Raw genomic sequence first — 14,797 nt, forward strand, 5'->3', positions numbered from 1 at the left:
GAAAAGCTCGACTCTGAATCTCCATTCCCAGGTAAACGATGGTTTGGGAAGGAACGAGCTGGGACTTCTCTAAATTGACCAAGAGACCCAGTTCCTTGGTCAAATCCAAAGTCCATCTGAGACTCTCCAGACAGCGACGACTTGTGGGGGCTCTTAAAAGCCAGTCGTCTAAATAAAGGGAGGCTCTGATGTCCGCCAAGTGAAGGAATTTCGCAATATTCCTCATCAGTCGCGTAAACACAAGAGGTGCCGTGCTTAGGCCAAAACACAGGGCTTGGAATTGGTACACAACCTCTCCAAAGACGAATCTCAGAAAAGGTTGGGAGTCTGGATGGATGGGAACGTGAAAGTAGGCGTCTTTCAGATCCAACGAGACCATCCAGTCCTCCTGCCTGACCGCTGCTAGGACCGACTTCGTCGTCTCCATTGTGAACGTCTGCTTGGTGACATAAGCATTGAGCGCACTGACGTCCAGCACCGGTCTCCAACCTCCTGTCTTCTTGGCCACCAGGAAGAGACGGTTGTAAAAGCCCGGGGATTGATGGTCCCGGACTATCACCACTGCCTCCTTCTGTAACAGGAGCGACACCTCTTGATGTAACGCTAGCCTCTTGTCCTTCTCCTTGTAGTTGGGAGAGAGGTTGATGGGAGATGTGGTCAGAGGGGGATTGCGGCAGAACGGAATTCTGTAACCCTCCCTTAGCCACTTGACAGACTGAGCGTCTGCACCTCTTCATTCCCAGGCTTGCCAGAAGGTCTTGAGTCTGGCTCCTACAGCTGTCTGGAGAGGAAGAAAGTCAAAGCTTGCTTTTCGTGGACTTGGCACCTTTCTTGGACTTGCCCCTGTGACCGTCTGGACGGGAACTTCCTCGGCTGGGGACTCTGCCACGAAAGGGCGGAATGAATCTGGTAGCAGGTGTATCAGCCACCGGGGTGCGGTAAGTTCTCGGCACTGAAGGTACGATTTTAGCCTTACGTGCTGAAGAGGCCATGAGGTCATGCGTATCTTTCTGGATAAGAGCCGCAGCCATCTCTTTGATTAGCTCCTCCGGAAACAGGAACTTGGAGAGAGGAGCAAACAGCAACTGTGACCTCTGGCAAGAGGTGATACCAGTAGATAGGTAGGAGCATAGATGTTCCCTTTTCTTGAGGACTCCTGAGACAAAAATAGAAGCAAGTTCGCCAGAACCATCGCGAATTGCTCTGTCCATACAGGACATGATCAGCATGGCCGAGTCTTTGTCAGAAGGGGCAGTCTTCTTGCTCAAGGCCCCCAGGCACCAGTCGAGGAAATTAAAAATTTCGAAGGCGCGAAAGACTCCCTTCAACAAGTGGTCCAGATCAGAAAAGGTCCAGCAGACCTTAGAGCGTCTCATAGCCGACCTACGGGGAGAGTCAACCAAACTTGAGAAGTCGGCCTGGGCAGAGGCAGGGACCCCAAAGCCTGGTTCCTCTCCCATGGCATACCAGACGCCCAACTTAGAAGCCAGCTTAGGAGGAGGAAACATAAAAGATGTCCTTCCCAGTTGCTGCTTGGATTGCAACCAATCCCCTAAAATCCTCAAAGCTCTCTTTGATGATCTGGCGAGGACAAGCTTGGTGTAGGCAGACGTACTAGGCTGCATGCCTAGAGAAAACTCGGATGGAGGAGAACGAGGGGTTGCAGAAACAAAGTGTTCAGGGTATAACTCTCTGAACAGAGTCAGGACCTTACGAAAGTCTAAGGAAGGTGGCGACGACTTGTGTTCCTCCACTTCAGAAGAAGGATCATCCAGGTGAGCAGCTTCATCCTCAGAAACCTCATCACCTGAGGGTTGAGAAGCGAGAGGTAACGATAAAGCGGTATGCTGAATGGCTGAATCCTGTAGAACGGGTGCATGCGCACTTGCGGATCCATCATCAAGTCTCTGCTGAAGAGGATGAGGGCTGGCAATGACAAAGTCATGAGGCTGGGATGAAGGAGGTTCTGCGGAGGTCTGAGGAGCAAGCGTGGTCAGAAGCGAATGCTGTAAGGCATGAGGCTCATGCTGCATGGTATGCGGTTCATGTTGAATGGGAAGAGGCTCATGCTGCGAAGAATGCGGTTGCTGCATGCGTTGAGGCGGCTGCCTCATAGCATGAGGTTCCTGCCTCAAGAGTTGCGTCTGCCTCAAGGGTTGAGGAGGTAGCTGCGCAGAGAGAGGCTCTTGCCTCAAGAGTTGAGGCGGTTGCCGCATAGCATGAGGCTGCTGCCTCAAGGATGGTGGAGGTTGCCGCAACGCATGAGGCTGCTGCCTCAAGGATGGTGGAGGTTGCCGCAACGCATGAGGCTCCTGCCTCATGGGTAGAGGAGGTTGCTGCAAAGCATGGGTTGAGGAGGTTGCCGCATAGCAAGAGGCTCCTGCCTCAAGGAAAGTGGAGGTTGCTGCATAGCGCTGGTACCTGGCAACTCCCAATGCGGCAGCTCACGCATGGAGGCAGGAGGAGCCTCAACATCATACGTCTGGCAGGATGGACTGCGCAGAGGTGGAGGGGCGCTCGCAGGAGGAGGTGTGCTAACCTTCTCTGCCTGAAACTCCTGCATCAACACCGCAAGCTGAGACTGCATTGTCTGCAGCATAGACAACTTGGGATCCACAGAAGTTGGAGCAGAGGCCTGTTGAGGCATCGCTTTACCTCTCTTAGGAGGCGTGCAGTCATCAGATGACTGCGGCGAGTCGAACTGGCCCAGTGGTTACACCTGGGCTGTTGGACTCGCTCGGTCTGGACCTTACGTTTAAGAGGTCGTGAGACCTGGGTCCAGCGTTTCCTCCTGGAAACTTCTTCTGCAGACGAGGAAATAAAGGGCTCAATCGTCTGGGAGTGGAAGTGACGATCTCTATCAGATACGCCCGCAACCACTGAGGATACAACTGTGCGCCGATCAAGGCCTGCCGAACCCTTTTGCCCTTCGACATTGCTTCTCCCCTGGGCTTGGGAGCTTGCAAGAGGTCCCGGACTGGGAGGACGACTGGCACGCACAGAAGTATCCTCATGCGCAACACTGACACTGACACTAGGCACAGCACTGGCACTAACACTTCCCACTGCACTTTTCACTTTAAGTTCCTTGACATCTGCCAAGAGAAGATTGTGGTCACTCACTAAAGACTCCACCTTATCACCTAGAGCCTGAATGGCACGTAACATATCCGACATATCAGGCTGAGCACTCGTAATAGGTTCGGGGGTCACCACTACAGGGGAAGGAAAAGGTTGAGGATCATGGGGGGAGGAATAAACCAAAGAGCGAGAAGAACTCCTCCTAACTCTCTCCCTCTCTAACCTAGCCGTATACTTGAGGAATTCATTAAAATCGAATTCCGAAAGCCCGGCACATTCCTCACATCGATCTTCCAACTGACAGGATTTTCCCCTACAGTCGGAACAAACGGTGTGAGGATCAACCGAGGCCTTCGGAAGACGCCTACTACAAGTCCTAACACTACATCGCCTTTGTCTAGGAGCTTGAGAGTGGTCGGACATCTTGAATTAGAGAACAGTCAAGGGGGGATTACAAAGTAAAGCAAAGATCGTTAACCATTAAATCAAATTAATTCCAAAAGCTATCTAAGCTAAGGGAAAAGCTTCCTGTATAGCGAAGGCTAAATTTCAGAGCAATACTTCACCAAAACCGTGAACAAAGACTCCAAAATCAACAGCGTATCCATGTAGGTCTTGCCGGCGGCACGACAGAGGAAAAATTGAGGTGGTGTTGACAAGAAGTACTGGAGTACCTGACCACAGATGGCGCTGGTGAGTACACCCCCCTCTTGTATAGCGATCGCTGGCGTATCCCGTCCGTAGATTTCTGTCGGGCAACGGAGTTGACAGCTACATGATTATCGGGTAAGATTAATATTGAAAAATATTTTAACAACATTAACATAAAAACAGATACTGTACTTTATATATAAACTATAGAAAGTCTTATGTCAGTGTGTTCAGCATAAAAACATTTGCTACAAGTTTGAACTTTTGAAGTTCTAGTGATTCAACTACCAGATTAGGAAGATCATTCCACAACTTGGTCACAGCTGGAATAAAACTTTTAGAATACTGTGTAGTATTGAGCCTCATGATGGAGAGGGCCTGACTATTAGAATTAAATGCAGGCCTAGTATTACAAACAGGATGAAACTGTCCGGGAAGATCTGAATGTAAAGGATGGTTAGCACTATAAAAAATCTTATGCAACATGCATAATGAACTAATTGAAAGATAGTGCCAGAGATTAACATCTAGATCTGGAATAAGAAATTTAATAGACTGTAAGTTCCTGTCCAACAAATTGAGATGAGAATCGGTAGCTGAAGACCAGACAGGAGAAAAATACTTGAAAAAGGTATAATAAAAGAATTAAAACACTTCTTCAGAATAGATTGATCACTGAAAATCTTAAAAGACTTTCTCAATAAGCCAACTTTTTGTGCAATTGAAGAAGACACAGACCAAATGTGTTTCTCAAAAGTAAATTTTCTGTCAAGAATATCACACCTAAAATTTTTAAATTGTCATACAAAGTTAAAGAGATCCGGATGTTGAGGAGCCACTGTCCTCGACCTACTGACAATCATATTTTGAGTTTTGTTAGGATTCAACTTCATACCCCATTATTTGCACCATGCACTAATTTTAGCTAGATTTTTATTAAAGGATTCCACAACCCCAGATCTACATTCAGGAGATGGAATTGATGCAAAGAGACCAGCATCATCTGCATATGTATATGTCATGTGAATTAGTATGATAAGTAATGGGGCAAGAACACTACCCTGAGGAACACCAGATATTACATTCTTATATTCACTATGGTGCCCATCGACAACAACTCTTAGAAATCTATTACTTAAAAATTCAATAATAATGCTGAGAAAAGACCCACCCACTCCCAACTGTTTGAGCTTGAAAACAAGGGCCTCATGATTAACATGGTCAATGCTCTTCCAGATATATGGTAGAAGCTCTTAAATCATATCAGTAATGTAGCATATGATTGATTCAATATGAAATACTGCTATAAGTAATATGTGTTCTGTATCTATAGATAACCTCTATTATTAACAAAAAAATATACGTAATGTGCACTTTTACAAAAGAATATGACAAATTTTAAAGTAATTTATATTTTTCCTAACGATACAAACCTGTAGCTAACTATAGGGGTATTACTTTCAGCAAAGTTGAAGTCTACCCATAAGACTTTTAGCAAGGTATAACTACCCACCTGCTGGTTAGTGGGGGGTGAGGGGTAGCCGGCTACCCTGCTTACACCCACACACACACACACACACGCCTGTGTTATATTGTCACTTTTTATTGCAGACATGACTTATTGGGAGACAGGTGATGGCTGGCCAATTTGTATTTTGTGTTTTGGAAATAATAACCAAGATTTGAACTTAAAATTTTTGTAAGTGACACCCTTTACATTTATCTCAAATTACCTTGTACATTCATATGTTTGTACCTTCATATCTAAAGATAAGACTACACCAAAATTGGCCTGATATCTTTTTAACCAAGAAGTATGACTATTTCCCAGTTACTAGCAAACTGCAGTACGAAAGAAAAGAATAAGATAAAGGCAATAAAGAAAGTCCTATATAAAATAAATGCCACTGGGGCAGCAATCCTATGCAATAAGACATTCATTTAAGAGAATCTTTTACCAAAATATAACAATAATAATATTTATATATAAGCTTACGAACAATAATTATGCTCTCAAGTAAAATCTTTGGGTAGTCTTCCACCCACGAGACATCATCTCAGGGTGGCTTGTGGTCATCATTGAAGTGATGAGCTGGTGATAACTACCCGACTGCCTCTGCTGATCTTGCAATCCTTGTCAAGGATTTTGGCAGCGTCTTGGAGTCCTTGGACTCTTTCCTCGGAGGTAAAAAGGTCTCCAATACGGACGGCTTATACTCCTCACCTGTAGAAGGAAGGATGGTGTCCTCCACTGGTTTAGAGGCTGATCTGTGCTCTCGAGGAACCTCCTCGATGGGAGAGAGGCGGATGGAGCTAGCTAGGGGTTCTTCCCTGTGTGGAGCTTCCTTCGGGGCTGCTGGTTGTGGAGCAATTGGACGAGGAGGAGTAAGCACGGTGATAATTAGCATCCTCTTGGACGTCTTGACAGGGGTCAGCTTGACCCTGGACGAGACCACCTCGTCAGAAACTCCTCTTTTCCTCTTCAGGGGAGAGGAAGAAACTGAAGTATCTTTGCGGGGAGGAACAGTGGATTTTTGCCTTGGATCTGCCAACTTTTCCTGACCTATGCAGTGCTAACGGAGAGATCACGTGAAGGGAACGACCAAGAAAAGATGGTTTCTGTAAGGAAGCCCTGTCCGATGTCAGAGGCAACCTTGAGGTGGGGCTGCAGTGCTGAAGTCTCCATTACAAGAGAACGGTACATGTCATGAAGAAGGTTCTCTCGGAACCTTGAACGCCTGCTGGGGGGAAGAAGCCTTGCCTTTCTCAGCTCTTCCAGGCGACCGCGATGTCCTACGCTTGCGGGGAGGAGGAGGTGGTGAAGGAGAACAGCAAGGAGGAGGCTGTCGTTGCTACAGAGAGCGCCTGGAGGCTTGAGAAGGAGAAGGAATCACGCATATGATGCTGTTCCCTAAAACAGCGACGTTTTGGTGAACGTTGACGATGCTAGGGGGCTGGATCCCGAAGTTGCTGTGCAGCTGGAAAGCGATCACGAGTGGTCGCCTGTCGTCGAGCTGCTGATGGGGACTGCCAGCCGATCTGCAAGTCAGGAGGTTGGCAACCCGGAAACGAACCGTGAATCCTAGGTGAGCGGCGAACCACTGGAGAAGTTCACGAACAGTTAACCTCTGACGAACAGCAAACAGATGCATGCTTACAAGTCGATGAGGGATGAGCAACCGGGTGGCTGGAACCAGCTGGAGAACCACGAACCGGAGTTCATTGACGAGCTGATGGCGAGGAGAGTTGGTCTGACGAACAGCCCAAGGCTGATGAACGACGAGACCAAGGAGAGTCCGTTGACATAGGCAAAGGTTGGGAACCAGGTGGAGCGTAGCGAGACTGGCAAGAGTCGTCGGACTAATGACCTCTAGGCGTTGGCGGATTCTCCGAGGGCAATATTTCTGAAGCGGATGACGATGAGTCAACAGCAGTCTCTTTGCCGAAGGCAAAGAAGCACGTCTGAGGTGAAGAGGGGCTCGAGCTCTGCGAGGACAGCGATCGTGACGGTGAAACCAGATCTGCAACCTGGTCATCAGCAGGCCTCCAAAAAGGAGTCTCTATGGATGGTCTCTCTCACAAACAAGAGAGGTGATCACCCGCATGAGAGACTTGCCTCACACTTTGCTCCATCCCTAGAGGAAGTTCAGCGAGGGGGGGAGCATAGTCCTCGGCAGCAGGAATGGAAGACGAGGCAGGACCAGATTTAGCAGGAAGGGCCACAGAAGACTTCTCAGGGACCAGAAGATCGGCACTAAGCAGGGCCATCGGGTCAACCTCGGAAGCGGAAGAATGCTACAACTCTGCACCCCACTGGATGACCTGCAATAACACCTCCCTAAAAAGCTGGCCGGGCAATCCCAGGGATGGCCACACCTGAAACACACAAGAAAGTAACAAGGACTCGCCCAGGGGGAGAGACGGAGCCGCTTCGCTAAGGGAAGCAACACTGTCTCTCGAGGACTGAGGTTGTCCAGGAGTTAAATGACCTGCGCTGCTGCTCAACAGTTCCCCGGAGAAAACTGGCCGAGCAGAAGCTTCGAAGGAAAGCCGGGGAAAGGAAAAAGAAGCTTTAGGTTTCTTCTGCTTCGAGGAAGAACCCGAAGGAAAAGAATCAATTTTAGCCTGCTTCTTCTGTCGTCGTCCAAACATTTCTCACTGGGAGGAAGACCACTCCCGGCAGTCAATACAAGTGTTACTGGTATCACACCGATGACTTCTACATGCAAGACACAAATGGTGAGGATCAGTTTTGATGGAGGACATAAATGTCCCGCAGGAGCGGCCCTCAGAACCAGGGCAAGTTTGCATTACTGGCAAGGCGGCGCACACGCACACACACAGAAACTACAAAAGGAAAACCAAAAAAGTTAATAATAATGGCAGGCAAAACATTTGGCGAGGAGGAAGAGCGGTAACAACTGTTCTCCATCTGAGCCAAAAGCAAAGTGAGTAACAGTCACAGGTATGTGAAAGAGAGGTAACTACTACCCCCGACACCCATGCTAACTAGCGGGTAGGTGGTTAACCCTCACTAAAATTCTAATGGTTTGTCTTTGAGCTTCACCGAAAGTAATACCCCTATAAATAGCGTTGGTTTGTATTTCAATTACGGATCGAAGGTAAATTAACATTCTAAAAGGATCCAAACATAACTCACCCTAAACTGATGTCAGGTGAAGCACATCTAATGATGGGTGTTTTCGTTACAGCAGGTACAACTCGACAAGCAAGAACAACGTAATTACGCCAGAGATTCATATATATGTCTCTCTCACTAATGGGTTTCTTAACTTGAGTAGCACTACGCAGAAGTGAAGCCCTATTATCGTTGGGTGGTCTGAAAAAAAAATAGAACCATAAATACAATGCAATCTCAAGGTAAGTGCTTTGAAAATATTTTTATTAATATGCAAAAATAGTACCAAGTACAGAACTATTAAACATACCATTTCAGGTTAATCAGTCACATAACCAATATTGAGTAGATACACCTAAAAAAATCTACTCTACAGTTGTTTCAAGATGAGGACATATGTTTAAAAAATACACCTTTTCTTACTTTGGTGTTCTGAAAGTTATTAAAAATTTTTCCTGAGTTAGAGAATGAAAATGATAAGACCTTGCAAGTTAGATACTGTATTCATTTCTAATTGACTGTGTAAGCAAATGAAAGGATGTATGTAAATACAGTATCAAAGGTCAAGTTAAAGATCCAATTCAGTAGTCATCTTTTATCAATAGAAGTACAATAACTTTTCCAAGACACTTCAAACTTCAGAATTTTTTTTCAATTACTCTCCAACTACCCTAAAATACTTTTAAAGTAATTTCATCAAACCAAGATATACCTTAAGTAGTTTTTTTATGTTTTTGATATTTATAAATACTAATACAGGTACCGTATATTATAATTCTTCATGATACAAATTTCTGTGACATGAACACTATTTTAAGTTTTTATTTCATTACAAATTAACTGCTTTGTCAGAAAACTGTACATCTGAGCATGAATTACAATATGAAATGAGTCATTACCAATATATCCTTACAATAATTTATGCAAAATCTTGAAAATTGTACAGTTTCCTCATCTCACAAACTGTTATTTGCTCATTACTTGATATTTCCTCTACATTACACAAAGACTTCAAACAAAACACTTACGTAGGATCCACAATAGAATAAAGGGAATTGGCACGGGTGTACACAATTGGCCAAGCATGACTGATGGCCTGTGGGCAAGACGAAAATACACGGCCATGTAAGACAAAGCCACAAAGCACTAGAGCCCATACGTCCTCACACGCCAGGTGTTGCACACTTCCACTTTTAATGCTGCTGTCTTCCATGTACCCTGATACAAGAGGCATCATTTTCTATAAATTGCATTTAATTTAAAACAATCTAAAGTTCCATAAATGTATTTACGTGCAGTGTACTAACCGAGGAAAATTACTAACAAAGTAACTCTTAATCCATAAAAATACAATGATAAATGATGTGCAGTCAATGTATAACAGCATAAAATGAAAAGTCCTGTACTATGAAACAAGATGTACACATTTTTCAAGAAAACATACATATAACAAGAATGTACAGTACTGTACTGTATATCAAGGCTATTACCACCTACTAAATTAAGCAAACTCTTCATGTTAATTAAAACGCCTACAGTATAGACAAAAAGTAATGCCTTACCTCCTGTCCACACAGATGAGCTTCTATCAGCAAGCCACTGTAAATCTATAGTTGTAGTGGCTGTCACTGCCGATCTCTCACCAGGAGGAAGCAATGACATTACACTTTCAACAATTCGTCCGCACCATCTGTCAAAAAGTAATGTAAAATGATATTTTGATTATAAAATAAATTTTTGAATATACTTACCCGGTGAATATATAATAGCTGACGTCTCCGACGGCTCGACAGATTCCAAAAACTCGCGAGCGATCGCCATGAAGGTTGCGGGTGTGCCCACCAGCGCCGACTATCGGCCAGATACCGCATATACATGTAAACAGCCTCAGTTCTTCTCATTCCGCTGGGTCTCTATCGGGGAGGAAGGGAGGGCCTATAATTTATATATTCACCGGGTAAGTATATTCAAAAATTTATTTTATAATCAAAATATCATTTTTAAATATTAAACTTAGCCGGTGAATATATAATAGCTGATTCACACCCATGGTGGTGGGTAGAGACCAGTATTAATACAATATAGGCGTATATGCTTAGAGTTTTTGACAGTTATATCATAACAAAACCCAAATAAATATAGGTACCTGGTAAGGAAGCTGACTCTGACGATTACTCTGCCTTGTTAGTCCGCTTTCCTCACGAAGCCCAGCCATCCTCTTAGGATGCTGAAAGACTCCCAGGAGCTGAAGTATCCAGGGCGACAACCCATACAACAGGACCTCATCAAAACCCTTAATCTGGGCGCTCTCAAGAAATGACATTTGACCACCCGCCAAATCAAAAAGGATGCGAAAGGCTTCTTAGCCTTCCGTACAACCCAATTAAAAACATTTCAAGAGAAGATTAAAAGGATATTGGAATTAAGGGAATGTAGTGGTAGAACCCTCACCCACTACTGCACTCGCTGCAACGAATGGACCCAGTGTGTAGCAGTCCTCATAAAGAGTCTGGACGTCTTTTAAGTAAAATGAAGCGAACACCGACTTGCTCCTCCAAAAGGTCGCGTCCATAATACTTCGTAGAGATCTGTTTTGCTTAAAGGCCACGGAAGTTGCTATAGCTCTTACTTCGTGCGTCTTGACCTTAAGCAAGCAACGATCTTTTTCACTCAAATGAGAATGAGCCTCTCGGATTAAAAATCTAATAAAATACGATAAAGCATTTTTAGACATAGGCAATGATGGCTTCTTAACTGAGCACCACAAGGCCTCAGATCCACCTCGTAAGGATTTTGTACGAGCTAAATAAAACTTAAGAGCTCTGACTGGACACAGTGCTCTTTCAAGCTCGTTGCCTACGATCTCTGACAGGCAAAGTATATCAAACGACTTAGGCCAAGGACGAGAAGGCAGTTCATTTTTGGCCAAGAAACCAAGCTGAAGTGAACATGTGGCTTTATCTGTAGAAAAGCCGATGTTCCTACTGAAGGCATGGATCTCACTGACCCTTTTAGCCGAAGCCAAGCACACTAAGAAAAGCGTCTTGAGGGTGAGATCCTTCAGGGAGGCTGAATGTAATGGCTCAAACCTGTCGGACATTAGGAACCTTAGGACCACGTCTAAGTTCCATCCAGGAGTTGCCATACGACGCTCCTTAGAGGTCTCGAAGGACTTAAGGAGATCTTGGAGATCTTTATTATTGGACAGATCTAAACCTCTATGTCTGAACACAGACGCCAACATGCTCCTGTAGCCCTTAATAGTGGGCGCTGAGAGGGAGCGAACATTTCTCAGATGTAGGAGAAAGTCTGCAATTTGGGCTACAGAGGTACTGGAAGAGGAAATGGATGATGACTTGCACCAGTCTCTAAAGACTTCCCACTTCGACTGGTAGACCTTGATGGTAGATGCTCTCCTAGCTCTCGCAATCGCTCTGGCTGCCTCCTTCGAAAATCCTCGAGCTCTTGAGAGTCTTTCGATAGTCTGAAGGCAGTCAGACGAAGCGCGGGGAGGCTTTGATGAAGACTCCTTACGTGGGGCTGCCGTAAGAGATCCATCCTTAAAGGTAGACTCCTTGGAACGTCTACCAGCCATTGAAGTACCTCTGTGAACCACTCTCTCGCGGGCCAGAGTGGAGCAACCAATGTCAACCTGGTCCCTTCGTGAGAGGTGAACTTCTGCAGCACCTTGTCTAGGATCTTGAAAGGTGGAAAGGCATAAACGTCCAGGTGAGACCAGTCCAGCAGGAAAGCGTCTATGTGGGCTGCCTCTGGATCTGGAAATGAAAAGCAGTAAGTCGAGAGCCTCTTTGTCAGAGAGTCGCAAAAAGATCTATGGTGGGTTGACCCCATGTCATCCATAGCTTCTCGCACACAGTCTTATGCAATGTCCACTCCATGGAGATGACTTGTCCTCTTCTGCTGAGGCCGTCCGCCAAGACATTCATTTTCCTTGCACAAACCTCGCCAAAGGAGAGATGTTACATGCCTTAAATGGAGTTCCTTCTGATCCGTGGATCAAAGACCCGAGCCTTCCAGAGTGTCCAGTGGAGCTCCCTAACCCAAATCCGATGCATCTGAAAACAACACATGGTTTGGGTTCTTGATCGCAAGAGAAAGACCTTCTCGAAGTCTGATGTTGCTGTCCCACCAAGTCAGACATGTCTAGACTGAGTTGGAGATTGGGAAAGAGATACTCACTAAGCCCTTCTCCTTGTTCCAATGGTTTAGGTGAAATTGGAAAGGGCATAGGTTGAGTCTCCCCAGAGAGAGAAACTACTCCAGCGATGAAAGAGTTCCCACGAGGCTAGTTCAAACTCTTACAGAGCAACTGTTTTTCTCTTGCAAGTGAAGGACTTTTAACAGAGCTTGTTCCATTCTTGCGGGAGACGAAAAGGCCCGAAAAATCAGAGACTGTATCTCCATTCCCAAATAAAGAATAGTCTGGGATGGGGTACTGTAAGTTACGACTTCTCTACGTTCACTATGAGACCTAGCTCCTTGGTTAGGTCTAATGTCCATTAGAGGCTCTCCAGACAGCGATATAATGACGACGCCCTGATTAGCCAGTCGTCAAAATAAAGGGAGGCTCTGAATCCTCAAAAAATGTAGAAAGCTTGCTACATTTTGCAAGGGCCTCGTAAAAACAAGAGGAGCAGGAATGAGGTCGGAGTACAGTGCTTGACATTGGTACATTACTTTCCCGTCCACATACCTCAGATGTAGTTGAAAGTTTGGATGAATCGGGATGTGGAAGTATGCATCCTGAAGGTCGAGAGAGACCATCCAGTCGCCTTCCCTTAATGCTGCCAAGACAGATTTGGTAGTCTTCATCGTGAAGTTTGTCTTGACAATGAACACATTGAGCGCACTTCTTAAGTACTCCTGCAGTGAATGTGGCTGCCAGATCATTGGAGCCATCCCTGATAGCCTTGTTCCTGCAGAGAACGTGGCTGTCAGATCATTGGAGCCATCCCTGATAGCCTTGTTCATACATGACATAATTGTACAGCAAAACTTCAAACGCTCGAAAAACTCCTAACAGGAGATGGTCTAGCTCTGAAGCCGATCATAAAATCTTGGAGCGTCTCATGGCCAGGTGATGGGGAGAGTCTATGAGGCTTGAGAAGTCTCCCTGGGCAGAGGCAGGAACTCCCAAGCCGAGAACTTCTCCCGTGTCATACCAGACGCTCGCTCTATAAGCCAGTTTAAAAGGAGGGAAAGCAAAGGCTGTCTCCCCCAAACTCCTCCTGGTGATCAACCAGTCGCCTAGCAAACGTAAAGCTCTCTTAGAAGAGCGAGAGAGCACTAGCTTAGAAAACAACGGCTTCGAAGTAGCTAGGCCTAGTGTAAACTCTGACGAAGGCGAACGAGCAGCAGCAGTTACAAAATGGTCCGGACAAAGATCCTTAAAAATCAGCATGATTTTTTTAAAGTCCATAGAGGGCTGAGCCGCTTTAGGCTCCTCTCCATCTGACAAAGTCCCCAAAGGAATATCAGTAGGAGGGGGATCAGCAACTTCCTCATCTGAAGGAACCTCGTCCGACAATTGCCGAGTCTCATGAAAAGGAGAGACCTGCCGCGGTGGCAATGCTTGACAAGCAAAGTCCACACGCAAAGGAGCAGCAGTAGCAGTCAAGGAAGCGACGTCAAGTCGCTGCTGAAAGGACTGACCAGCAACAACAACAGGAGTTGATGGACGCTCGACGTCAAGTCGAGACTGCCTTGACTGCCTAGACTGAGCAGTCAAAACAACCCTTGACTGCGGTGCTTGACGCTCAACGTCAAAACAAGGCAACTGAGCTGGTTGGCGAACGTCCTGAGCGTCAACACGAGACTGCGGCAGCGGCTGAACGTCAACACGAGGCTGCGGCAGTGGCTGAAAGTCAACACGGGACTGCAGCGAGTGAGGATCCAAGTCACGTGACTGACGTGACAAACTACCGACATCACGTTTCATAACGTCAAAAGGACGAGTAAATGCTCGTTTGGGCGGCTGACGGCCAGAGTCTCGTTTAGCGTAACGGCGACTCGAAAGCGAAGGTTCATCGTGAACCTGCTCAACGTCATACTTCTCCATAAGGGAGGCAAGCTTAGTCTGCATGTCCTGCAGGACAACCCATTTAGGATCAACGGGAGTCGGAACGGGCCGAGACGACGGTAACGTCTGTGTTGGCAAAACATTGCCTTTACCGCGACCCTCGGACCCCGTGTTACGCTTGCGTTTAAAAGGCGAACCGTCTTACGACGACTGCAAAGGGTCAGAGCTGTCCCCATGGCTACAGCCAGGACGCTGGACCTGTCCTGAAGGGACTGACTTCCGCTTTAAGGGTCTAGAAACTTTGCTCCAAGGTTTCTTTTGCGAGAAGCCTTCGGATGACGAGGAGAAAACAGCCTCGCTCGTCTTATGGTAGGGGCGATCTTGAC

The 14,797-nt window shown here is 46.1% G+C and overlaps 1 protein-coding gene across 11 annotated transcripts in view; it reads right to left on the reverse strand.

The window, feature by feature from the left end:
• Positions 1 to 14,797, reverse strand: part of fry (Protein furry) — a 232,115-nt gene that overhangs the window by 135,274 nt on the left and 82,044 nt on the right. For all 11 annotated transcript variants that reach the window (XM_068359034.1, XM_068359032.1, XM_068359035.1 and 8 more), the window contains 3 exons: positions 9,934 to 10,061; positions 9,400 to 9,589; positions 8,393 to 8,572 (listed from right to left, as the gene is read on the reverse strand). In XM_068359034.1, coding sequence (XP_068215135.1) covers positions 8,393 to 8,572; positions 9,400 to 9,589; positions 9,934 to 10,061 — 498 coding nt within the window. The remainder of the gene's footprint in view (positions 1 to 8,392; positions 8,573 to 9,399; positions 9,590 to 9,933; positions 10,062 to 14,797) is intronic.

The sequence above is a fragment of the Palaemon carinicauda genome, chromosome 35 (assembly GCF_036898095.1).
Source record: "Palaemon carinicauda isolate YSFRI2023 chromosome 35, ASM3689809v2, whole genome shotgun sequence".
NCBI lineage: Eukaryota > Metazoa > Arthropoda > Malacostraca > Decapoda > Palaemonidae > Palaemon > Palaemon carinicauda.